The 25,856-nt window shown below is 36.7% G+C and overlaps 1 protein-coding gene across 1 annotated transcript in view; it reads right to left on the minus strand.

The window, feature by feature from the left end:
* cnksr3 (cnksr family member 3) overlaps nucleotides 1-25,856 on the minus strand; it is a 36,594-nt gene that overhangs the window by 5,513 nt on the left and 5,225 nt on the right. Inside the window, exons 2-9 of the mRNA XM_081379166.1 lie at nucleotides 16,630-16,793; nucleotides 8,554-8,756; nucleotides 7,956-8,043; nucleotides 5,432-5,473; nucleotides 3,568-3,687; nucleotides 3,420-3,479; nucleotides 3,159-3,227; nucleotides 1,298-1,444 (exon numbers count right to left, since the gene is read on the minus strand). Of these exons, the coding sequence (XP_081235292.1) occupies nucleotides 1,298-1,444; nucleotides 3,159-3,227; nucleotides 3,420-3,479; nucleotides 3,568-3,687; nucleotides 5,432-5,473; nucleotides 7,956-8,043; nucleotides 8,554-8,756; nucleotides 16,630-16,793 (893 nt within the window). The remainder of the gene's footprint in view (nucleotides 1-1,297; nucleotides 1,445-3,158; nucleotides 3,228-3,419; nucleotides 3,480-3,567; nucleotides 3,688-5,431; nucleotides 5,474-7,955; nucleotides 8,044-8,553; nucleotides 8,757-16,629; nucleotides 16,794-25,856) is intronic.

A 25,856-nucleotide genomic window follows, 5' to 3' on the forward strand; every position in this document is an offset into this window, starting at 1 on the left:
TCGAAAACCAGAGGGGTTACATTTGGTGCCGTGACCCGTATGGGAGTAAAGTTTAGGGGGGTGAGTGTAACGGAGGCAAGCTAGTAAGAGCTGTGTGAGTAAACCTCACTCCCCTGATCTCAAGAGGCACGCTAGTGACTGCAGTCTTTAGCGTCATTGTTAGCGCACCCGCCTCCCATGCCAAAGACGTCAGTTCGAATTCTGCTCGGAGCAGATAGAGTAGGACCGGTAACATTTGTTTGTGCAAAACTCATCACCACAATGGTATAGGACATAATGGATGGTACTATGAGTTTGTAGGTGGTTGCTAAGTTGTTACTTAATGATTTTCAGGCAAAAATCCCTGATTTCAGGTAGAGTTGCACGGTTAATCGTTAAAAAGATCACAATCTCAATTCAAACACTCCATTTTACACACAAAAAAACACTAATACATAAACTATTTCTCATGGATTTTTACATTAATGTTTTTTCATCAAATGGAAATCGCTTGTCTTGAGCTGTAGTCTACGGTCTGACCTTTAAAAGAATGGTGAGGGGTTTGGGAGAGTCCATATGGACTAATATTAGCTACAGTATTTCTAAAATCAATGGCTGCATGACATTTGGACCGGGAGTTTAATCAAGTGGAAACACACATCCTGATGTGAAACCCTGCTGTTGGTCCAGCAATCTGAACTGATAATCAACACAAGTCAGCTGTGAAAGATCTGTGAAATCTACATGCATTTTCAGAGGCAAGTTAATGTGTATGTGGAGGGGAAGAAGTGTTTCATTGTTTTAGTCCTGCAACACCCATACAAACCCATCCACTCATGTTGAAACAATGAAAGTTCATGGAGTTTGTGCAAATGTGAAACAGAGAAACACACTGTAAAATACCTCACAAGCTATGACTATTTGCATACTGTAACAGTATACACTAGTGTTCAAAAGTTTGGGGTCAGGTAACATTTAAATCTTTTTGTCTCTTATGCTCAATTGTATTTATTTGATCAAAATAATGCTTTCAAAGCTAGCTTGCTATTGCTAGCCTCTCTGAAACTGCACACCCTAGTTTTAATAAAGTGTGTCATTTGCATCTGACTAAAGCATACAAAACAGGCCATCCAGCATCAAACTGATGTCACTGGGTTAAAGCTGACATAATGGATCCACTCAGAGTGGACAATATTAATCCAGAACCATGCAAAAAGGCTATTTTTCAACAATCCTGATGTCAACAGCATGCTAATTGGAATCCAGCCCAAATCTAAACAGACAGAGACAGCTATCTTTAGGAGAGCGAGAGCAGTACCTGGACGACAGGGGGTCTCCAGCGCATGTTTTTCAGTGGTGCGGGTGTGAAGCCACAGGTGCCGGACGGTCTTTTCTTCACCATCAGTGTCACATTCTGAGGATCTTCCCTGAGCTTTTCCACCAGACTCTTCAAATGCCAGCCCACCTGAGAAGAAGTTACATCAGTTTACTCTCACAAAATCTGTCAAAAACATGTCCAGATCATATTTCACCCCAAAATCAAAACTGTGAAATAATAAATTATAATTCACTTAATGAAAATGAATCCTATTTTCAGTACCAATTTAGGACAATAAGATTTATTTGCATTGGGGAACGACGTTCATAAAAATCACACAAATTTCTCATTACCGTAATGCATTCTCATTAGTGTAATGCAGTATAAATAAATTATATATTATTTAAATTGTAAATGTAAAGATTTTTTCGTATTATTTTGGGATGAAATATATTTAATAATTCCGACTTTTTGTGTTTAATGCCTTTATCTCTTGCAACTACGACTTAATTTCTTAACTTGTGCTTTCTCATAATTACATACTGTATTATTTACTTTTTAATTCTCACATCTGTATTTCTCCTAATTGTGACATGTCTCAAAATTTTACTTCATTTCTTATTTTGAAATCATGATCTCACAATTATGTAATTTTTTTTTTTTTTTTGCTGTGATGTGGAAATGCCCTTGTGACAAAAAGGAAACTTTAGCATACTTTTAAAAAGAGTGCTTATTACAGAAATAATATACTTGAAAAGAATATACTTGTCACGTCTGCTCTTGTTTCATGTTTTCAGTGGATAATCATTACAATACTTAAGTGTGAAATAAATGTAATGATTTTGATTCATTTCATGTTATTTACAATTAAATGAAATTGTATTATAGTTCACATTAATAGTAAATCCAATTAGTTGAACTTAAGAGCTTTTAGACTATTAAGTACTATTAAGTGGGATTAAGTACATATTTATATATAAATAGAACATATTTATATTTCATAACTACTTTTATTGTCATTTAAATATGTTTATATAAGAGTATCTTGCCAATGTACCGACAAGCATTTATGGTAAACTAAAATATACTTTAATGTCATTTCAACTGAAACTTTTATGTCATGTATTTAAGTGTATTTACATTTACACAATTATAATGATGAAGTTGCAATTTAATACATTTAAAAAAATATTAACTTTAATAATGTAATATCAAATAACACACTACAGTTAAATTAGTGTGTACTCAATCAACTACTTTACACATGCTTTAGTATGTTAATCAAAATAAGCGGTTCTTTAAAACACAACAAAAGAGAAGTGAATTCTTAAAGTGTGTACTTAGTTGTGTTAGTCATGAAAGTGCACTCTAAGTTGACTTAAGTGACATTTTATTTCATTAATATTATATTACCTGCAAGTACAGTTTTTAAAACTATACTTTTAAGATATGAAGTACACTACAGGGGCACATTAAATACAATTAAGTGCACTTCTTTTTCACAAGGTTGGACTTGAAATTCAACCTGGACATAAATGACCATAAATGGGGGAAAGTTGATCCTACTGTAGCTGAACAAATGCAGTCTGAATGGCTTTATGCTGTACAAACACAAATGGTTCGGCACCAGTGCTTTCACTGTAAATATGAGGTGAATAAAAAACAGCACTGATCCAAAACAATGATAAAGGAGTCCATAACAATATGGTTATCCAAAAGGCTTTTCAGCACTGACATATCTCTCTCCCCCATGGATCAGGTTTACTCAGTCCAACACAAAAGCTTGCTTCCTCTCACTCTTTTAGAGCAGATTATTACCCATTATCCTTCTCACTATCATGCGACAGACGGATGGGCTCACCACTGTTTGTCTGTTGACTTGTATCACCTCATCGCCTGCATGAATCCGCTGAGTTCTGTCTGCTGGAGACTGAGGAGTGAAACAGAGACAGACATTATTAATCAATTGAAGTAATGCTCTGTTTCTTGTTTTATGGATCTTGGCAATCTATTATACACAGACTATGAAGTGGCGTGAATGATGCTGGACATTGATGCATTAACAGAAAAACAAGTCACAGCGATCTATTGTTCTATAGTGAGTTAAAGAAGCTCAGCTCACATTTTCTGTGGTTCCGGTGATGACGTGAAGTCCATCGTAAGTGGATTTGATATACATCCCCTTCAAAGAATAAGCAAATAACATGCAGTTGTTACACAACGAGCACAAACATACCAGCGGGTCGTGTGCAAAGACTGTTGACACTCACCAGTCCCTCGCCTGGTTTGATATTGGGGATGGGGACTTCCTCCAAACAGGTCATGTGAGTCTTCAAGGGGTCAGAGGTCATTCTCATGGTGGAGTCACAAATGCCAGTCAAAACCCGTGCCTTAAGTAAACAGAAAGAACAATGTTGTGGTACTTAGAATCCACCATTTGGTTATGGTAACGTATCCAGAACTTTGACAAAATGACTATAGTGACATTTTTGCACAATTATATTAAGTTGCTTTATGCATATTTCATAGTTTTGTGTACCCAGACCTTCAGATTGATGGCAGAAGATCTGGGCTGTGTCTGAAATCACCCCCTGTACCCTTAAATAGGACAGCATTTGTAGTGGTGTCCGAAATCATAGTGGACGTTATCGAGTACACTCATTCAATCCCATGATGCACTGCAATAACGAGCGTATAACCTATGCAAGCTCAACGGCTACATAATACCCATAATGCACTTTAAGGGTCATGCCGAATGAATTCCCGCGTCTGACCAGAAGATGGCGTCTGTAGCTGAATCATCCATCCATTCATTTTCCACACCACTGGTCCAATGTGGGTACAGCGTAATATCCTACAGGTATAAATTGCTTTTTGATTGATTATTAAATTGTTTAATAAGGTTTATACATGCTAGTTTCCATGACAGAGTTCAAGATAAATTGTTTCATTACTACTGGAGCTGCCAGTTTGCTAAGCTTCAAATGATTATTAAACTGCAAGCACAAACTATGCAAAAGCGTCATCCCTTCCAGCGAACTCAGTGTTCGAATTCACTCACTCGTTTTCATTCACTCCTTCAAGTGGACTATATTAGTGGAGTAATGTAGGGAATAGTGAATGAGGGTATAGGGGGCGATTTCGAACACAGCCCTGGACCCATCGCAGCTTTCATTAGCAGAGGGGACCACCCAAAAGGACATCTGACCGACATGTAAAGCAACCAATCATTAAATCGATGTCCCTTGGATAACAGACCGGCGTGCATCTAATAAATGATTAATTTAAGAACATTGTGCAAGTTTACTGCAACAATGGCGCGTCAGACTTTTTAGTTGATCCTGATAAGCGTTCATTGATACAGTTAAACACGGCGGCTTTCTTTTTCCATGAGGGGGTTTGTCTTCATGAACGCAACACACACATCTCCCGGAAATCCTAGATGATTCAACCAATCAGAGGATGACTTAGAAACTCCCAAAGTGTTTCCCATTTTGTGTGCCTTACACATCAGACATTCAGCCAGCGGCCCATGACATCTGAGGCTGAGACTACATATTTCGCAACGCTATATGGTCAACATATTGAAAAGGCAACATATTATGGAGTGACATGGCTTTATTGTGCATGATTATTGAAACTGTTTTTCTATTCTGTTGGCATTATCATGGCCTTGAGGAACTGGATAAATGATATTAACCAAAAATCATAACTTATCAAATCCCATCCAATCAAATCCCAAAAGAATAAAATGAAGTATTGCTAATATAATTTCTCATTGATTATATTTCACTTGAACACACTTGCATATCAAGCTAAAGTAGGAGAATGTATTTTGAATGTGTAAGTGTAATGCCTTGCCCCATAGACTTCAGTTTTTACAAACAGTCCAAATTATTGTATTGCATCCAGAACATTCCTTTGATGAAAACTGTGAGATACTGTTATACACAGGATGCTCCAGTGCTTTCTGAGGAAAACATCTCCACACTTACAATGAACCCAAATGCATCACAGATAACAGCTGAATCTCTGACCTGAGAGAAGTTTGCCTGCCTGAATAATGTTGCTGCTTCATGGGAATTCATAAATATACTGTGTGTAAAACGACGGACGCCAAGACTTTCTACTTACCACTTCTAATATCTTCTCCTCCATTTCAAACACAGTGCAGTCCTGCAATTAAAAAGGGAGGATTCATATGAGACACCACATTATGTTGAGTTCCCACAGGAAAATATGGACTGGTAAACATGAAATCAAAATACCAAAGAAAGTATTTAAGAAATGTAATATAAGGATTTGAAATCTGGAATGTGCTGACAAATAGATGGAGAAGGGCCTATCGCCTGTGTTTAATTATGGTTTAAAGACACATTTGACGGGATAATTGCTGCAGAGTTTGGATTGTGGTGTTTGAGAGCTATGAGACTATGAAGAGCAAAAACAGAGCCGAGACATCGATCACAGTTATGAGCCGCCCATCCCCACTGAGACAGCCTCAGTAAAACCATATGTTTCTCTGTGCTTCAGGAGATGTCTGTGTGTAAAGAGCTCATAAAGACATACCTTATTACACTCTTTGTATCATTAAACATCCTGCAAGTTTAATAGCTTAAAACGTCCTGATTATAAACAAAGCATTTATTTAATCAAGCTCCAAAAACAGCTTGTTTTGATACTGGGTGACCTGTGACGTCACACTGGCAAATAGATTTGCATATTCCTGACTCCAGAGCAAGACATTAACGAATAGTAATACATCGTCGCACCATAGGCCCCACCCACTGGCGTTCAGTCACTTAACAGCTGATGTTTGACTACAATGGATATGAGCGTCATGTCAAAAGCAAATAAAACCCATTATAATCACTGACGCTGTCTACACAGAATGAAGGTTGAAAATAATCGTTTTTTTCCGCATATATATTTTTTTTGTGCAAGTTGCAATATTATTTTTAGTTTCATTGACATACTGTTATATTTTTGTTAATATTTTGAATCAGTTTTTATACATATTTTACGTTTTAAGAACGTTTTAAAGAAAGTTTAAAGTTTTAGCAGTTTTGTTGTGTGTTGTCGTTTAAAAAAAAGATGTCTATATAGTATTTATTCATTTTAATTTATTAGTTTTGGTTCATTTAGTTTCATTTGTTTTACTGCTTCAACAATGAGAAATGCTTAAACGAAAATGAAAAATGTTGACTTCAGCAATTCTCTGAAATAAAATAAGTTTAAGGTTATTTATATTTTATTTCAGTTAACCTTAAATTCAGAAGTAAAGAAAACATTTTTTTTTTTTTTTTTATGGTTGCAGTTTTAGTTTTAGTTAACAACACTGACCTTGGTGAAATGTGCATTAAATTTAATAATATTTTACACAATATTTACCAAAAAAGAAAAGAAATTCTGCATTCGATAAAGACTGAATAATTAAATTATAAAAAATAAAATAAAAAAATAAACACGTTTCTATTTCAAACAAAAGTAATGATAATTTGTAACATTAATAATGTTTTTGATTGTACTTTTGACTGGTTTAATGCAAACTTGTTGAATGTGTCTAATGGTAAGAGCTTTGACTAGGAGATGAACGGATCATTAAAGGGATACTTCACCTCTGGGAAGATGAATGTGTATTTAAACTAGGTCATTTAAGTAGAAGAAATGTGAAGAAATTTTTGAATTTGGAGCTTTCTAGACTGAGAAAAGCCAGAAAATGTATTTTTGGCTTATGTGGATGAAAGACAACAACTCCCAGAATGCACTTGCTTTGCTGCCTTAGGAGGCCACGCCTACCGGTAAGAGTGCGTCAGTGCGGCGAGTGCGCAGTTGAAAACAACAAGGCTAGCTAGCCTACGTGAGGAGTTTGCCAGGGATTTACAGATCGCCCAAAATATCCGGGATTCGGCTTTTGCGTTCTACAGTCGCCATTCATCATGTTTACTGTGGCGAGCAGGACGAGGCTGACGGCCGCGGGAGAACGGCGCGAGGCAGGTGGCGTCATCACTGAGACGCGCCGGGTCTCGCATCGCTCACGGAGGAGCGGGAATTTTCTTAGCAATGGTAAAACACACATCAACCGATCACTTGTTTAGCGTTCATGTAAACACTACATTCAGATTCACCAATCGGAATGAATTCAGTTAGATTGTAACAAAAGGTGTGCATGTAAACAATGAATGGCGACCGCAGAAAGCAAATCCCGAATCCCGGACATTTTGAACGGTCTCGCCCGCCAGACAAGTCCGGGAAAAGGAGGATGGTAAAAGGAGGACGGATACTTACTCAGCTTTCTCCTAATATTCAGCCTTTTCCATAGAACAAGAGCCTGCTAGCTTAGCTTCCAAAGAAAGACGGCTGACACTGTGTACATTCTGTGAGTGAGATCCAATCCTCTATGGGCGGGTTGAAAACATGCGGAACAACGCCATCTTCTGGCTGTAGTCTTTAGCCTCTGGACAGAAAATCCTCCGATGACGCAAAATGACGATTTTTGCGTCATCGGAGGATTTTTTCCAGACAAAAAATACATAAATCTCTTGTCTCAGGGGGATATGAGGGTGGAAAGCATGGTAATTCGAAAATACTACAGGTTTTCTACTAATACAAAGCTTAATGCTAAATCCTGAAGTATCCCTTTAACACAGTAACAAACCTTCTGGACAGTTGTGGTCAGTTCCAGACAGAGCTGAATGATCTTGTTCTTGGTTGAGGTGAAATCACTGATTCCTGTGAGGGGGGTCCTGCACGCAAAGACAACAGAAGTGTAACTCATCCGACGTGATCAAATGTTGGTGAATTCTGGTATGTGTCGTTTCAAGCCCAAACATGCAGTGTAGTATATATGTACGTGTGTGTCTGAATGCCAGCAGTCTGTCTAACGTCACAAGGAAAGATTTAAGGTGTTTTGACTGGAGCACAAAACCAAAGCAATAGTTGGTGAGACAGCTGCCAGTAAAAATGACCCTGAAGTTAATTTGCAGTTACGGTGTTTAAAAACGCTGTCAATGACCCTTGTACTACAATTCATAGCTAATAAGAAAATATTGTGTCAAGCTAGCAAATTCCCACTTTACCACTGAAAATTTCCACTTTTCCTAACGTGAGTAGAATTTCTTTTAACGTTAATTTCAGAACATTTGTTCCGAATGCTAACAGAGTCTGTAGAGAAAGAAATTGTGTGTGTGTGTGTGTGTGTGTGTGTGCGTGTGTGTGTGTGTGTGTGTGTGTGCGTCTGTGTAAATCTCACATACCTGTCAAGCCAGGCCAGCATGCCCTTGGCAGCCGCTATCAGCTCCACCACAGCGGTGAGGAACACGTTAGGTGGTTTGTTTGGGCTTACTCCATCATAAGAAGGATTTTTCCTCCGTTCTGACGCACAGTTGTGCAAGTTATTGGATGCTGCTCGCATCTGACCTGCCAGAGTCTTCAAGTTATCAGTCTCCACACCACAGTTCTGCAAAGAAAAAATTTAGACTTTTTACAGTTTCTAAAGAAAGTGGTGCTTTTCCTTTCAAAGGTTACTGACACAATGCTAGGATACTGGGTGTTTTTAGCATGTTGCTATTCAGGTTTAAATTGCAACTAAATGAAAATGTGTTATACTTAAAATTTATATTAAATGCAATTAGTTAAACTTAAGAGTGCTTTTTTTGACCCACTTAAGTAGGACTTAAAGGAAAAGTTCACTTAAAAACTTTTTCACTTAAAAATGAAAATTCTGTCATCATTTACTCATCCATCAACTGTCTGGTTACCGACATTCTTCAAAACATCTTCTTTTGTGTTCAGCATAACAAAGAAACTCATACAGGTTTGAAAGAACTTGAGGATGAGTAAATGATGACAGAATTTTCATTTTTAAGTGAACTATTCCTTTAAGTATGTCTTATATAATTTCATAATGATACCGCCAAATGAACTGACAAGCATTTATGGTAACTGAAATATAATTTACTGTCATCTTATTGAAACTTGTATGTCAATAACACACTTGTAATGATGAACTTGCAGTTTAGTGTACAAAATAACTTCAAAATAATATTGAATAACGCCATAGTTAAAATTAGTTAGTAAACACAAAAAATATGTGTACTTCTTTAAAGCATGACAAAATAATATTAAAACAATGATTTAAAATGTACTTTAAAGTGAAACTTATTTTTTTATTTGTCATTATTACAAAATGCACTTTTTATAAGAAACAGTGTCCTTGCTGCATGCACTTACTATATTAATAACAGTAAATTATGCATAATAACAAGCAACTAAACACAAACCAAACTCATCCTTACCCTATAGTAGGTACATGTTGTTAATTATTATTGCTTAGTACTTAATCATATAATTACACTGTAACAACGACACCATTAAATAAAGTGTAACTTGTGAACGTGTGTCCTCTAAAGTTATGTGAAAGTGGCTTTTCATTTCATTAATATTATATTATTTGCAAGTGCAGTGTTTTTTGTTTATAGTACTACAAGTGAACATTCAATACAATTAAGTGCACAAGGGACTTTCCTTCAGTGTAAGTTTATAGTATTTTTTTAACCATTTTATTGACAAGCTGAAGTTTATAACTTAGTGGTTTGTTCAAATTCCACACTATAAGCTATAATATAGCTATAATAATAGTCATGCTAATAGTACCACTAATAAATGCCAAGCTTATCAAGTGCTAAAGCAGTTTCCATTTGTTTATCTTTGACTTTAGTGATATGAAATGAAGTATCTGGTATTTGTAATGTCATGTGACAATGTCTACAGCACATGGGTCATTCTCACAACCTTTCCAGCTAAAAAATCCCATCACATTCCACTGCACTGGTCAGAGCCGACGCATGAACATGGTCACTGCTCGACTTCAAAAGAATTCCTGAAAGCCGTCTCAAGACCCGGCCAGACACTGACCGACTGACTGTTCGCATGGACTTGAAGTCTGCCAAAAAGTGCAGAGACTTTGGCCTGGTCAGTGACAACAACACAGAATACAGGTGTTTAAGAGACATATTAACCAGCACTGAGTTCAGGAATGATACTTCTGGAATCTCCCCTTGTTGTTTTTGTATAATGATGAAGCTTTAGCTATGATGAGTTCATAATGTCCAAATTCTTAAAGCAATAATAAAGGGTAATCCATCCTCCAAATATTCATTTCATGCTGCCCCCCTCAAAGATGAGGAGAAATAACTGTGCTAGAAATTAGCCGTAAAAGCAGAATCTCCCCTGGATCACAGTCTCCTGGGTGTGTTTAATGTTGAACGAGTTCTTAAGTTCTTGAACTATTCTTTCAAAGCTCATGATTTGTGTTATCATCAAGACAGATGTCGGGCGTGATTCTGGCCCACAGCAGATTGTCTCAGCCATCTGCTGTATTTGTAATTATGAGAAATATAGTCACATTGTAAGAAATAAGTTCACCTTTGTTAGATGTTAAGTTACATTGTGAGATAAGCTCGCAATTGTGAACTACAAATACATTCGAGAAATAAATTTGAAAATGTAAGACATTAAGTCGCACTAGTGAAATATAAAAAGTTGCAATTGTGAGGATATAAAGCAATTGTACAAAGTCGCAGTTGTGATAGTCACAACTGTAACATATACAGGTAAAATTGTGATGTATAAAAAGTCGTAATTTTGACAGTTGCAGTTGTGACAAATTCATAATTGTTACATATAGATGAAATTGTGATTTATAAAATGTCGCAATTTTGACAGTCACAGTTGTGACATATAGTTGCAACTGTTACATATAGTTGAAATCGATATATAAAAATTTGCAACTGACAATCACAATTGTTACATATAATTGAAATTGTGATATACGGTATAAAAAGTCGTAATTGTGACAAAGTCGCAGCTGTAACAGTATAAAGTTGCAATTGTTACGTATAGTTGAAATTGGGATATATAAAATGTCGCAATTTTGACAGTTGCAGTTGTGACAAAGTCATAATTGTTACATATAGTTGAACTTTTTATATATTAAAATTCACAATTGTGACAGTCGCAATTGTTACACAGTTGAAATTGTAATATATAAAATGTCGCAATTTTGACAGTCACACTTGTGACATATAGTTGCAATCGTTACATATAGTTGAAATTTTGATATATTAAAATTCGCAATTGTGACAGTCGCAATTGTTGCACATAGTTGAAATTGTGATATATAAAATGTTGCAATTTTGACAGTCACACTTGTAACATATAGTTGCAATCGTTACATATAGTTGAAATTGTGATACATAAAAGGACAAAAATACAAATATTCAGGTTAACCATGACAGGATGCTAGTTATTTAATATTGGTGAGCTGTTAGTTGTTTGGTTGAGAAAAACTAGTTTTTGTATGTTTGTAAACATTATTTGTCTCTTTGGTTTGGAGTGGATTGTTCATACTATTAAAAGACATGCAATATTCCAGATGAAATGGTGTCCACGGATTGCATATATTTTAGTTTTTTGCTCCTATTCGGAAACTTCCCTGTCTGTGCAGGAGCCACATCAGTAGTATGTGGTCATGCACATGCGCAGCCTACTAGCCTAAAGGAAACATGACTGTGATGCCGATTAAACATATTTATATCTATTTACATATTTGTATTTACATGCGACTCCATGGTTCTTCAAAGTATACTATGAAATTACAATGCCTAATAAACATAATACCGTATCCTAAGAACCATGGTACTATCCTGCAGTGGACCCGAGCCAGAGAGAGTTGGGGAGTTTAGCACGTCCTTAACGCTTATGAAAGCTGTTTTTAAAAATAACCTGAGACCAAACAGATACAGAGCGCTAAGATGAGGCTGAGTCAATCCGCTCGGCGGAAACTACTGGAACAATGGCGTGACATATTTTCCTGCACTAGCTTACTGTGTGTTTGTCTGTATGAGTTTGTGTGTGCGTGAGCTGGGCGGGGGGGCTCTCTGACAGGTGGGTGGGTCACATCTGTTTCCTGCTCTCCAGGAGATATCTTCCAGAACACTCTACCCAGGAGTGCTATAGCTGACCTCTCACAAAGTCAACACCGCAATGTCTGTTACAGCCTTTGTGCTACAGCTCTGTGGTTCTCTGCTCACCACTGCTTAGAACAGGTGACATATAAACGGAAAACGGTAAAACTTTTCTCAACGACATCCTTGTGAACAGCAACCCGGTCTAACAGGTAGAGCTCCAACATACAAGATCAAACCACAAACCTTCCTTTTACTCTTTGCTGCAGGCATATTCTTACAAGAAACACACCTTTTGTGCAATTATGGAGAGATGTATAGCTCGCCTAGTTCATGATTAGTTCACCCACTCTCATTTGCTCACCCTCATGGGGTTCCAAACATAAACTCCAAAAAACACCATAAAATAATGATCCATCAATATTGTCATGATCATGTTCTGTTTCATTGTCATGGTCTGTTTAGTTTCTAGTGGTTTTGCGTTCCCATTCATGAATTAGTTGTCATGGTTTCCTGATTAGTTCACACCTGTTCCCTATTCCGTTGATTATCTTTCCTTGTGTATTTAAGCCCTCAATTTCCTCAGTTCAGATAACTCAATTTGGTAAGTTGGGACAACATTTGGACAATTTTTGGACAAAAACGTAAGAATCTAAGCAAGGTCAACAAAACAACTTTTGTTAGCAACATGTTTTGTCTTGCGTTTATGTTTATAGTGGTTGTGTTTTCCTGATCGTTCTGCAATAGTACTAATAAACGGAATGTGTTTTAAATACACAATCACAGTGTTTATATATTTATCATCAATAAAACTGAATTATTTCAATCTCATGCATTTTAACTTTATAAATACTGCTGGTTTCACAGCTAGCTGTTTATACTTTTAAACTGAATAAACTGAATTTTCACAACGAACAGATTTATGCTGATTCTAAGCCATTTGAATAAAAGCATTTTGAATATATGATTGTTTAAATAAAATCAGACATAGATGCAAATAGTTAATAACAAAAAAACTATGCTATGACCAATATGCATCACTCTAAGATTATTAGTTAGTTCTAGATTAGTTTTAAAAGTGTTATTAAATTATTAGGTAACACTTTATCAATGGTCCACTTTAGATATTTCACTAACTATAAGTAACTTTCCAACTACATGTCAACTAACTCTTATTAGTGTATTGTTAGGTAAGTGTTAAGGGGGTCGCACACCGGACGCGCTGCTCAGCGCCGCGCCACGCCACGTCTAGGAGAACTCTCACCTGAAAATCCGATAACATCAGCAATTTTCTGATTTCTGTAAATAAATATAAAACTAAATGTATATTGCAGCACAGGGTGAAGTCCGTATATACATTAACTACGATTTGAGACAATGTGAATTTAATATAAAACTATGTAAATGGCGCTCTGTGGCGCTGCAGATTTTGAACACGCTCCTGAGCCGTTGCTGGGCGCCGCGGGTGTGTGTACTCTCATAGAGAATAATGTGATCAAATTTAAAAGACGTGGCGCTGCGCAGAGCGCCGCTGAATAAGTTGACCTGTAGTTACAAAGTTACTTATGGTCAGTAAAATGTCTAAAGTGGACTATTAAATTAAAAACCAGTATGACCTGCATTTCTTTCCTCTGTGGAGCACTAAAAGAGATCAGTCAGTCAAAGAGTTGTTTGGTACTATATTGATTATTGTCAATGTTAAAGACTTTTAGTCAAAATTGGATGTGTATAGGCTACATGTTATTTAATTGTGCAACACTTCATGAGAGTGTGTAAATAATTTGGGGGTGAACTTTCCCTTTAAGACACATTTGATAGTGTTACATATAAGCTTCCTTATTTAAAAAGTACCATTTGAACGTACAAACAAATTGCACAGAAAAATTTAGATAGAATAGAAAGTGTCTAATCAGTGTCTCTTCATGGTGCAGTCTCCTATTATAAAGTCCTGTGTCAGTCTCCTGTCCTGAAAGAGTGGTCTCTGAATGGACACAGTGGACACTATTTGTTCCAACTGACCCTCCCTATTCATATCCAGCACAATGTTGGGACAGAGCGACAGCTATAGCACGGGTTCTGCGATAAGAATCAGCACTGCCTACAACTTACAACGATCCACACACATCCTCAGTTTAATATAGGCAGAATGTTCATCTAGTCCACCATGTGTTTTTAAGGTGTACTTTCTGGTCATTAAAACTGTCTGAAAGGGGAAAAAAGAGAGTGGGGGAAGTCAAGAGGACATTTAGGGAAGGAAGCGAGAGCGAACAGCTGATCGGAATGCCTGGGAAATCTCTGCTTTCCTGTTCATGGCAGTCTCCACCTATAACACAGCTCACACTGGCGAGAAAGTTCTCTTGAATGTTAGATGAGGCCATTTGTGTCAGAATGTTAAGCTACTTGTGTTCAAACAGTTGTTTATTGTCAACAGATTTATGTGGCCTGATTAACAGTAAAATACGGTCATTTTAGAGGCATGTGACTTACTGTAATTAGGCTCTTTAGAGAAAATAATGTGCTTGGCTATGGTCACTTTGGCAATGCTTGGAATAGCACACTATACTATTGCATCAATGGCTACAACCATAGCTCAACCACTTTAGTCCAACTCACAAACATATGACGATCCTTTTAATTATGCACACACACAAAAGAAAATCTGACCAATGATTCTTTCTCAGAATTGCAAGATGTAACACTTTTTTTAAACTCAGAATTCTGCAAATTCGTGAAAAAAAAAATTTGAATTTCGATGCATAAAGGGAAAAAGGGGAAAAAGTCAGAATTGCGAGATAAAACTCACAAATTCACAATTGCGAGAGAAAAGTCAGAATTGTTAGATAAAAAGTCACAATTAGCTTTTTTGTATTTTTATGCGGAGGCAGAAATATACTGACATGCAGGGAAAAAAAGTATAGAGGCCACAAATTAACAATTCGTTTTACTAATTTGTTCCCTCATTTTAAGTAAATCATGCACACATTATAATAATTCATTTCCTTGTTTCTCTCAGTACTAAACTTCTTTTCCGCTGCTTTTTGCGCTTAAACAGTTAAATACACACAAAATAATGTCAAAATGCCTGTCTTGGCAAGTATTTACGGAAACATAGTCAGTTTTGATTTATATGAATGGAAACAGTTGAGAAAGCAAATGCATGTATAACAGTATAATGGATCCGTGCTTCAGCTCTTAAAGTGACAGCAGCCTAATATACCTGCTGCCAAATTATATTAAAAATATTTATATGGCAGTTTTTCCCCATGGTATATAGGGGCTTTCACACCAGGTAGATCTAGGAACTCAGATCTACCTAGGGCCATTAGGTCCTAGGGCCATTTTCCTGGTTGCATTCGCACCGCTGTTATGTAAGATTGTTATTGTGTTTGCGCTTGTTATACTCTTATTTTCACGGCGAGGGGGACTTTTATTTTGACGGCGCTGAGAACGCCAGAGCCTGAGCACGCAGCACTCACATTCTCCATCAGTTTATGATCTGTTTAACAGTCCTGTCAAATACGTTATTAGATATACTGTCTACTTTCTTTGTATAACAGTTATATGAAAAAATATTAAGTCAAGTCACTTATATAGCCATTTTAACAATATGGATTGTTTCAAAGCAGCTTTACAGTGAAAATAGGAAATTACTGTAACAGATTGTTTAGGCTTTACAGCAGCTCTAGAATAAAGTTATTGTCCAGCTCAAGTTAGTTTTGATTGATTCACTTCCATTGCAAAGGTATTATGCCGTGTGGTTTATGTCCAATGTTGCTAACAGAGCAGAAATTCATAATCATGTTTTGCTTGGTCCAAAGTTGTGTTGGATTTTCTCCTCAAGGTTGAGAGGTCCAACTATCACGGTTTTCCATGTTCGCAGAGTTAGTTCGTAGAGTAAATATATATATATATATATATATATATATATATATATGCTACTGTATAATCTGAGTGTTTACACTGCCTTTTTAAAAATGGCGGGTGCTGGTGTTTCACGTGCGTTCGGCCAATCAGCGTACACTGACATAACTGATAGTTCCTATAGTACTGGGTTAGACTCTACTCTGAAGTAGGAGCTCAATTAGTTCCTCCAAAAGGAGTTCCTAGAACTAAACTCGTTCCTAGTTCCTGCGGTGCGAACACGCCAAAAACTAGAACTTCCGCCAATAGTTCTAAGATCTATAAAAAGCCCCTCATGTCAAAATTGTGGCCAGTGAAAATGCTGAGTGTATATATATATATATATATATATATATATATATATATAATTATATACCATCTCTCTGAGAAATCTAATTGGATGTGTGGCAGGAAAACAGCATCAGATTGGACAGGAGTGAGCTGTTGGACAGATAAAGTACTGACCAATGCACAGAGGAGATCCACAGCCTCCAGAATCAGTTCCTGATGTCCTACACGGGTCACCGCCAGCTCCTCCAGATCCTGATGCGAAATCTTCAGAAGCTGCTCTCCATTGATCTTCTCTCTCTCGAAGTTAGAAACATACTGCTGGAGACTGTCATCCAGCCCTGAGAGACAGACAGAAAGTGAGAATGAGGGAGACAGAACACAAAGAAACTCTTTCAGTGAGTGAGCATGGATCCGTATGTGTTTTGACACCACAAGTGTCTGTGCAAACATTGAGACGTTGAGTCAATATAAGACATTTGCACTAGTCTGAAGAGTTCCGCTTCTCAGTGTTTCTCATGTACAAGTGCCAGTTAGCTGATCTGAGATCAGATCATTGTGATATAGGAGTAAAGGAATAAAGCAAGATCACACTGTCCTGTGGTTAATGTGAGTGAACTCCATGTGTGTGAGAAAATGCAGCCATGCTGGCGTTACTTCCACAAACACACAATCGGCAACTGAGTTGTGTCTGACAGACGGCACAGCATGTTGCTGAAAAACTCGTCTCTTGGCAACTTTGCCTCTGATTTCCCAGAGAAAATTATGTCAATTTAACCCTTTCATATGATCTCATGTACAGCTGAAATGAGAGGAAAAATAATAAGGGTTGGCATAAATGGGTGAATATCACAAACAAATATCACCGAGTCTGGGCCATATTTCACCTAAAAGTCAAAATGACAGTAATAAGAAATTACATTTTATATTAATAATAAATAAAAAAGTATATAAGATAATAATAATAATAATTAAATAATACATATATAAAACATATATAATAATATACAATTTTATATAACTATAAAACTATTATACAATTATATAAAAATTATATTATAAAATATAAAATTCACACTTATAACTGCAATGCAAAAATAAGATTTATAATTGTAAAGTGTTCATCATTGTGTATGTTATATGCTGATTTCAATTAAATATAGTAGCCTATATTGTATTACAGTCATTAGAATCATTGCTCAAAATTGTTAGAATTACAAAAAAAATCCTAAAGCAAATTGTGCCCACTGACCTGTGCGTAAATTCCATAATAAGGAATTTTCTTACCAAATGAGCAATTAATGCTTGAAATTCCACCATCATATTTAATTAAACAGTAATCGAATTAATCGCCATATCATGTATTCATTTGTTTAAAGTTTGATTGAGTGCTCTAGTCACAAAGCAAAATTATCCATAAAATACACTGCAAAAAATGTTTTATTTGTTGAAAATAAAGATTATTGAAATATGTTTTACAAGATAATACTATTTCAGACTTTCAAATTCAAAATTTCACGCTTAATTCAGTGCGTTACTTGCCGTTTCTTTGTAGTCGTTTGTTTTAAAGCAATTTCTGAATGAAAACCATTTCAAAATAAATCCTACACCTTTTTTTTGCAGCTTAGGCTTCGTTACAACTTAGGCTTTATGCATTTTTTGCATATTTTCTACATATTCTTTTAGTCACACTTTAGATTAGCGTCCAATTCTCACAATTAACCAGTCTTAACTACAACTTTTGCCTCAATAAACTCCTAATTACTGCTTATTAATGGTTAGCAAGGTAGTTAAGTTTAAGTATTGGCTTGGATTAAGGGATGTAGTATATGGTCATTAATATGTGCTTTATAAGTACTAATAATATGCATGCTAATAAGCAACTAGTTTATAGTGAGAATTGGACCCTAAACTAAAGTGTTACCATTTTTTCTATCTTGGAAAGAAATGACCCGGACATGTTTAGATAAGTTTCACTCTTATTTGACTCTTTTGAATGCATTTCACTGGAAGGCTTTTGCAAACCAAGTCTGGAAAAGACACAGTTAAAGCTTTCGCCCTCTCAGTTTTAGCTGAAACTCTTGTCTGAAGGGGAGGTGAGCTCAAAACAGCCTTCTGTCCTCTGTTTGCGGGACCCGCAGTATAAAAAGTGGCTCTTTGTGGGGGGTAGAAGCCCCTTTTAAAATCAAAGAGAAAGTGAGAAAAGGAGGCAAAGAGGGGTCAAAGGGCAGAGTTAGGGACTCCTGAATACCCCCACTGAGAGACAACAGCTGCATTTTCTGAGCTCAAAAAGAGAGACACAGTGTCAATGGAACCAGCAGAGAAAAGCTGTCACATACGAGAAAGAGTCAGCAATAATGGTCCACCAATGTAGTGAGAGCAAACTAACTTCAGCTCTAATTCTCAGGGTATTTAGGTAAAATAATATGGCAAGGCTAAAGGGATGCAGGTATGTGCAGTTCAGTGTGATTGACATGAACATTTGGTGATGAAGACTTGCTGTGCTGTGTGGATGTCTGTAAACTGGTGAAATGGTGAAGTGAAAAGGCAGGTTAAGTTTCTGACAGAGATACATTTCCAAATCAGAATCAGAATCATTTGGAAAGAAGTTCCAGCTCCTCCAATCTTAGGGCTTTGACAGTCTCACTGTTCATAAGAGAACTTTGAAGAAAACAGAAGATGAAAGCAAATGTCTTTGGATGGAGAACCGTTTACATAATCACATGCTCTGCGTGCCTTCAAATCAAACATTAGTTCACCCAAAAAAGATCATTACGATCCAAATGGACCAGAAAACACCATATAAGCGTCATAAATATAACCCATTCGATGTATCTTCTCATGATTCATTCCAAGTCTTCTGAAGCCACAATAGCTTAGTGTGAGGATTTCAAACCGTTATTCACTAACAATCTTCTCTTCTGCCACAGCATGTCATATCAATCTAAATAAGGATGAGTATGATAAAATAATGACTTTTTAGGATGTTAACTAATAAATGGAAGCTACCATCAAAATATATCTGTTGAAAGTTGACCAAAATAAAAGTCCTCAAGAAGGATCCCTGTCCCACATGGAAATAACCTATATAAACATATATGTTTTAATATAGGTTTTGATATAGGTTTTTAATATATGTGACATATATAAAATTGGCCATTTTCCTATATTATATGTACATATGCACATATATGCACCTCAATTTAGCCTATATATGGCATATATACGCATATATGCAGCATATATATTATCATATATGTGCATATATGCTGTATATATGCAGCATATATATTATCATATATGTGCATATATGCTGTATATATATGCAGCATATATGTGCATATAAACTGCATATAGGTTTCATATATGCGCATATATCCTCATATAGGTTCTTTCCATGTGGGGTGACAACAACTTCTAATCTTGTTTAGAAAAATGCCTCAGATATAAACACTTACCCTGGTGGGTATATTTAGCTGAGATAATAATGTTCACAGTATCTCATGCTGTAGCAGTTCGGAAACTTTAAAGTTGGACTTTTTTTACTATTAATGCATGAGGTCTTTTATGCGTGCTACATGGTGGGAAACAACAAAGACTGTATATACACAAAGATAGTACACTCATATTACTATGAATGGGAGAAAATGCAATGCAAAATATGGTGGAATAAGTCCCGCCTTCTAAATAAAAGAGCCAATTCACCCTTCGCAGCGAGTTTGATTGACAGGCGATCTGACCAATCCGCCATCCACCAAATCCGCCATTTTGTCCAACTAAGCAGTCAGGAGAGTTAGTAGATTAACATCGGTGGATTTGAACTTGAAAAACGGTGTGTACTGACGTCTTCCCGCAGTTGAAACAACATTCCTTCTGATGGTCATTCATGTTTATTTGATGCTATAAATTAACTAGAAGGAAGAGATGATCGGTTCACGAGCAGCTTTAACTGAGGCGCTACAGCAATCTGTTACGACACATTAAAGAGCCACAAAACGGTAAATTTCTTTAAATGGGGTGGTTGATTATGATTTCACTTTTCTAACTTTAGTTAGTGTGTAATGTTGCTGTGAAGCTCAAGCTTCAAAGCAAAGTGAGATATTTACTTTTAAAGAAATTGCTTTTTAAGGACTACAACAAACGGCTGGTCCACGACATTCCTCCCAGGTTAGTGACATCTCAAACCCTACAATTTACATAAACCCCACCCCCCTGAACAAGATTTATAGATTATCAAGACAGAATATGATAATCAATGACTAGAAGATAACTATACATCAGCTACATGAATTCATCAACTAACCATTCAAAAATGTCCTTTTGCCTCTACATGTTGTCACTTGTTCTTGAGTCTCTCCATCATTGACTCCTTTGACATCATCTGACTCCGGTTTGAACATAAAAGGCTAAAAGTTTTAGAAATTTTTAGTGCATGTCCTTTTGAGGTAAAATGACACAAGCTGTTGAAGCTCCGCCCTCTGTGCCGGGAGCAGCAGCTCATTTGCATTTAAAGGAACCAACACAAAACGTTGCGTTTTTGCTCACCTTCAAAAAGTGGCAACTTTAACATGCTATATAAAAATATCTGTGAGGTATTTTGAGCTAAAACTGCACATACACACTCTGGGGGCATCAAAGACATATTTTGCAACTTGTGAAAAGGGCATTATACCACCCCTTTAAAAAAAGGACCAAATTTGAAAGTTGAGACTTTGTTTCATATCATAAGCTTGGTGATCAGTTTTGGAGAATGTAATGTTTCCCCATTCAAAGAGATTGGATCTGCACATTAATGAAATAGCAGCCCGAGAGGCGTTTCAAAGATGGTCGCTGAGTGAAATTAATTGCCTTAAAGGGACTTTGGGAAAGAGACACAGCAAAGCTCTCTAATCATATCCACTGACCCCTCTTACATTCAAATGACTAACAAGTTCAAAAGCTCCGTATCAGAGAGCCGAGGCATCTGCGTTTCAGTTACAAATGAGAGAGTAGAGTGTCTCTCTTTCCTCCATGGCCTGTGTTTCCCTCCCCATCCCCTGTCCCAGTGGAGTCTCTCATTAACAGAGCTGGCCTGCTTCCCATGAGAGACGGGCGCTGAGAAAGTCAGCTTGTGTACAAAAGGCAGTAGCAGTGTGTATTTCCAAAGCTATCCTACTGAGCCTTTGGAAACCTGAAGAATGTTTATTGTTCTTCGTGTGCGACTGAAACTCTTCCAAGATTCCGAAACGGTCCCGAGCGTTACTCTTCCACTCCATATCGAGGCCTGCAGGAATCATACGTCAGTCCGTTTTTTGCCCTTTAGAAGAAGTGTAAGAAGGGAAGTATGCAAACAAAATATTTTCACCTAAAACAAATCATGTATCACACTGAGGACTTCACAGACTGTCCTCCCTAGTGCCTGGTCAAGTAGATCCACAAATATCTTTATTTCAAAAGAGAATTAATTCATTTGTATCGCAACCACATACATTTTTTTTAGATTTTCCCGCTAGTACTTCCAGTACCACTAAGTAGCCACTTGCACTTTAACCTTCCATTGAATAACCATTCAAATGCCTCTCTGTTGAAAATCCAAGCTGTATCTGCATTAGCAAGCACAACAAAGAAACAGTATTACAATACTCCAGATGTACTTTTCCCTCTAGTCCAGAAACTAACATGTAAGTATGCTAATTCAAGCTAAGTAATGCTAATACCAACACAATGGAAGTGCATGGCCTTGTTGTATATGTTGTTTACAAAACCTCACTTCTCAGTGAGGTAGATAGATTTACCTTCAAATGTATGTGACATTAAACCAGAGTGTTGTTATTCACGTTTTATTTTTTTTTATTTTTTTTTTTGCTGAAAGCAAAGCGCAAACCTCGCCTCACAGACGATTTCAGAAAAATCATGACTGCGACAAGCAGTAATCTCTCACAACCCCGCTAACGTTCGAGCAAGGTTTTCTCAAAGTTGTACAACTAAGTGCACTATTTTTTCACAAGGGTTGCAAACAACTCTCGTTCTTTGTTTTTCTCTTAGTTACAATTGATGGGCTAATCGCTCAGTGCACTAACTTACCACACAGCTAGATGTTTAGCCTCATAGCTTAGCCTATAACCTAAGCAAATGGTCAGATATAGTTATATAATTTCTATATAATAATAATTTCTATTATGCATGTTTATTTGACCAGGCATGTGGCCTTAGGCAGAATCGAATTATTGCATGGCTCACTGTCTTGCAAAGTGAAAACTGCCTTCACATTGTTAAGTTGAGAAGATGTAGAGCCATTATTGTTAAACTTCAAGTTTTAGTTTTTTTTTGACAAAAGTCAATCTTGCTTTTTAGCAATAAATAGCACAAAGCTTTTCGTTATCAAAACAGCCTATTCAGCTTGGCTGGCCTTGTCATTTACTAGCGTATCCACTGTTTAGCCAGCCTTCACTACGGTCGGCTCATCACTGTGGACACGTGCTCGGTTGTCTGAGCTGTGAATAAGTGAAGTTTGGCCACATTCCTCAGCCTGGGGGGTCAATAGAGGGAATGTTAGCTCCGCCCCTCCTCACCCACTAAAAACAAGTGTGCGCATGGAAAGCAAGAGTGGATGAAAGAAACATTTGGTACATTTTGCTGTCCCTTTCAATGGTGACGTGACATCAGTCTTCTTCGTCGGCAGGAGATGAGGGACTTGTAACAAAGGCAGTATTGGGGGGTGGGGGAGAGAGAAAGGGAGGGAAAAGAAAATTTCCTCCATCCAGACCCTCCAGAACTCAACAAAGCATCCACATAGTCGGCTGTCGGCCTGAAGCTCTGCTTGTGTATTCTGGGGTAATTCCAGCAGTGACATAACAGCTTCCTGTTCGAGAGAGTTTGAGCTCATTGAGACTCAATCATCCTGATGGTGCCTGAATAATACTGTTGAATAGGGACACTCTCTTTTTGTAGTTGTCAAATAATAAAAAACAGGATTTATTTCACATGCGACATACAGTATTGGTGCATTTCTCAGATCAGAAATGAAATTCTCAAAACTACTTGTTCAACCTCCACATCATTAAGTCACTTGTGCACATCATAAAAGCAGTTTCTCATTCTTTTGAACAAGTTGCGATTGCTTTGGTGCATTCATGCAACTGATTATGTACAATTGTCTGTGGTTTCCTACATTATCAGTTGCTAATGTCATGTTGCTCAAAATGTATTAAATAGATCTCTGTGCAATAGTCTTACCCCTCAACACATCTAGTCATTAGTTCATTGTATAAGTCATTAAATGCAAAATTCATATTTTCTACACATTTCTATTAGACTTTTTGTAAATGTGCCATGAATTGATGAATTATGCAGGCAAATCTTGACTTTCACCAATGAAGAGAATGTAGATCAACCAATGAGAAACCAGTTCTCTGAAATAGCTCAAAGTTGCATCTCATGAACCTTCAATTGGCAAGCATATATAAAGTGTTGCATGCAAAAGCAAAGTTCTGCCTAAGGGGTATTTCCTGTGTTTGCCTTTCTAATGTTGTATTTTCGCCTTTGTGCCCCTATTTCTTTTTCTTTTCTATATCACAATACAGTTTTTCTCAGTCGCTTTGGTGCATTTCTCACATTACTATTTACATTTGTACAACAGTTAGTTCAACCTCCACAACATTTAGTCATTTGTGCACATCATGGTAGCAGTTTTTCATTCCTTCCAACAAATTGCAAATGCTTTTGGACATGCATCAATTGCTTTCATACAACTCTCTGCTGCTTTATAACATTATCATTTGCTTATGTCATGTCAGTCAAAATTAACTATACTTGTGAATGCTGAATAGTCATTCCATATAAAACTAATAGTCCTCATTTCATTGCTTGAGTCATTACATACAAAAATGTTGAACTAGTTGTCAAAATCTGTCAAGCAAATTTTACACATTTTTTAAAATCTTTTTTTTTTTTTTTTTTGAAAATGTCTCCTAAATTGAACAATTTCTCTCAGGTGAATCTCAGCTTTCACTGATGAGGAACGTCTGGATGTGCATGAATGATTACAGTACTATGTATGCTGTATGTTCAGTTTCAATATGTACTGCAAGGTTGTTTACAGTTGTGCACAGCTCTACCCAAAGGGAGTTTATGTTTGTTGTAAATAAGGGTGTATTTTGTCTTTTGCACAATGCTGTGAACAAATTAGAATTGCAAAGAGCATATGCAGTAAAAATGTGAAACATACATATTCAGTGTCTTGTACTCAGTTACCTCACTAAATACTGTAATGTGTAACTTTACTGTATTTTTCAAATGGCTGTGCAAATAGTATATAGTGCTGTCTTGAGCATTTTCAGGTAGTGTCACCAAGATCTGACTTTTTTGCATTGGAAAACATTTACAGAGTAAACTGTCATAATAAAAACATGACAAAGCCATTTGACTATCTTGTTCATAAACAATGGTGTCAGGACTTTTCATCTTGATGACACTGACACTTTCATTGACATGAATACTTGCTTTTGAGGAATGAGCTATCCATTTTGAGCAAGTGACACACTTTTGAAGGTTATCAACTTGGTTTTGCAGTTTGTACTAATTGTTTTGAGAACTGCATTAACTGTTGTGCAAATGTAAATAGTGATGTGAGAAATGCACCAAAGCGACCGAGAAAAACTGTAATATTGTAATGTTTTGTTTTTTGTCAGACCACTAGTAAAGTTGTAACTGTGAATCCTATCCAGTCTCTTTCAATCAATAACTCACATACAGTAGTGTGTAAATTTGTACATTTGAAATGGATATATGGCATACAGAAGAAGGCCAGCTTTGTACATTTCAATACAGTAACTGTCATCCAAACTGTTGCCATGGTTTACATCAGGTAATAGTAACAGAGTGCAGTGTTTTATTGACAACATGACTAAGCATTTTGACTGTCTTATCCGTACACAATGACACAAGGACTTGTCATTCTGATGGCACTGATATGTTCATTGACACAGATATTTACTTTTGAGAGATGAACTAAAGATTTTGAGCAAGAAACTGGCTTTTGCAGGTAATTGCTATTTGTACGAATTGTTTTGAGAAATGCACTTACTGTTTTGCAAATGTCGAGGATGATTCGGGAAATGTACCAAAGCGACAGAGAAAAACTGTACAGGTGCAGTAACACAATCTAAAATTATGATGCAAGATACCTTGACTATAGGATATTCAGGGGAAATATGAAGTGTAGGATATGGCCCCTTTACAGTGTTTCTCAATTGTTTACACACAAATACTGGTACTTGAGACACAATGACCACAACATGTAACTCATTCCCCAACCCCCTGAACCAATTCTGCTAAACTACAAGCACAATTCCTGCTTTACACTCAAATTGCAGCTCTAAAACACACTTTTTTTCAAAACACTACACACAATTCTCTGCTTTTGG

The sequence above is a fragment of the Scardinius erythrophthalmus genome (assembly GCF_964197995.2).
Source record: "Scardinius erythrophthalmus genome assembly, chromosome: 11".
NCBI classification, from domain to species: Eukaryota; Metazoa; Chordata; class Actinopteri; order Cypriniformes; family Leuciscidae; genus Scardinius; species Scardinius erythrophthalmus.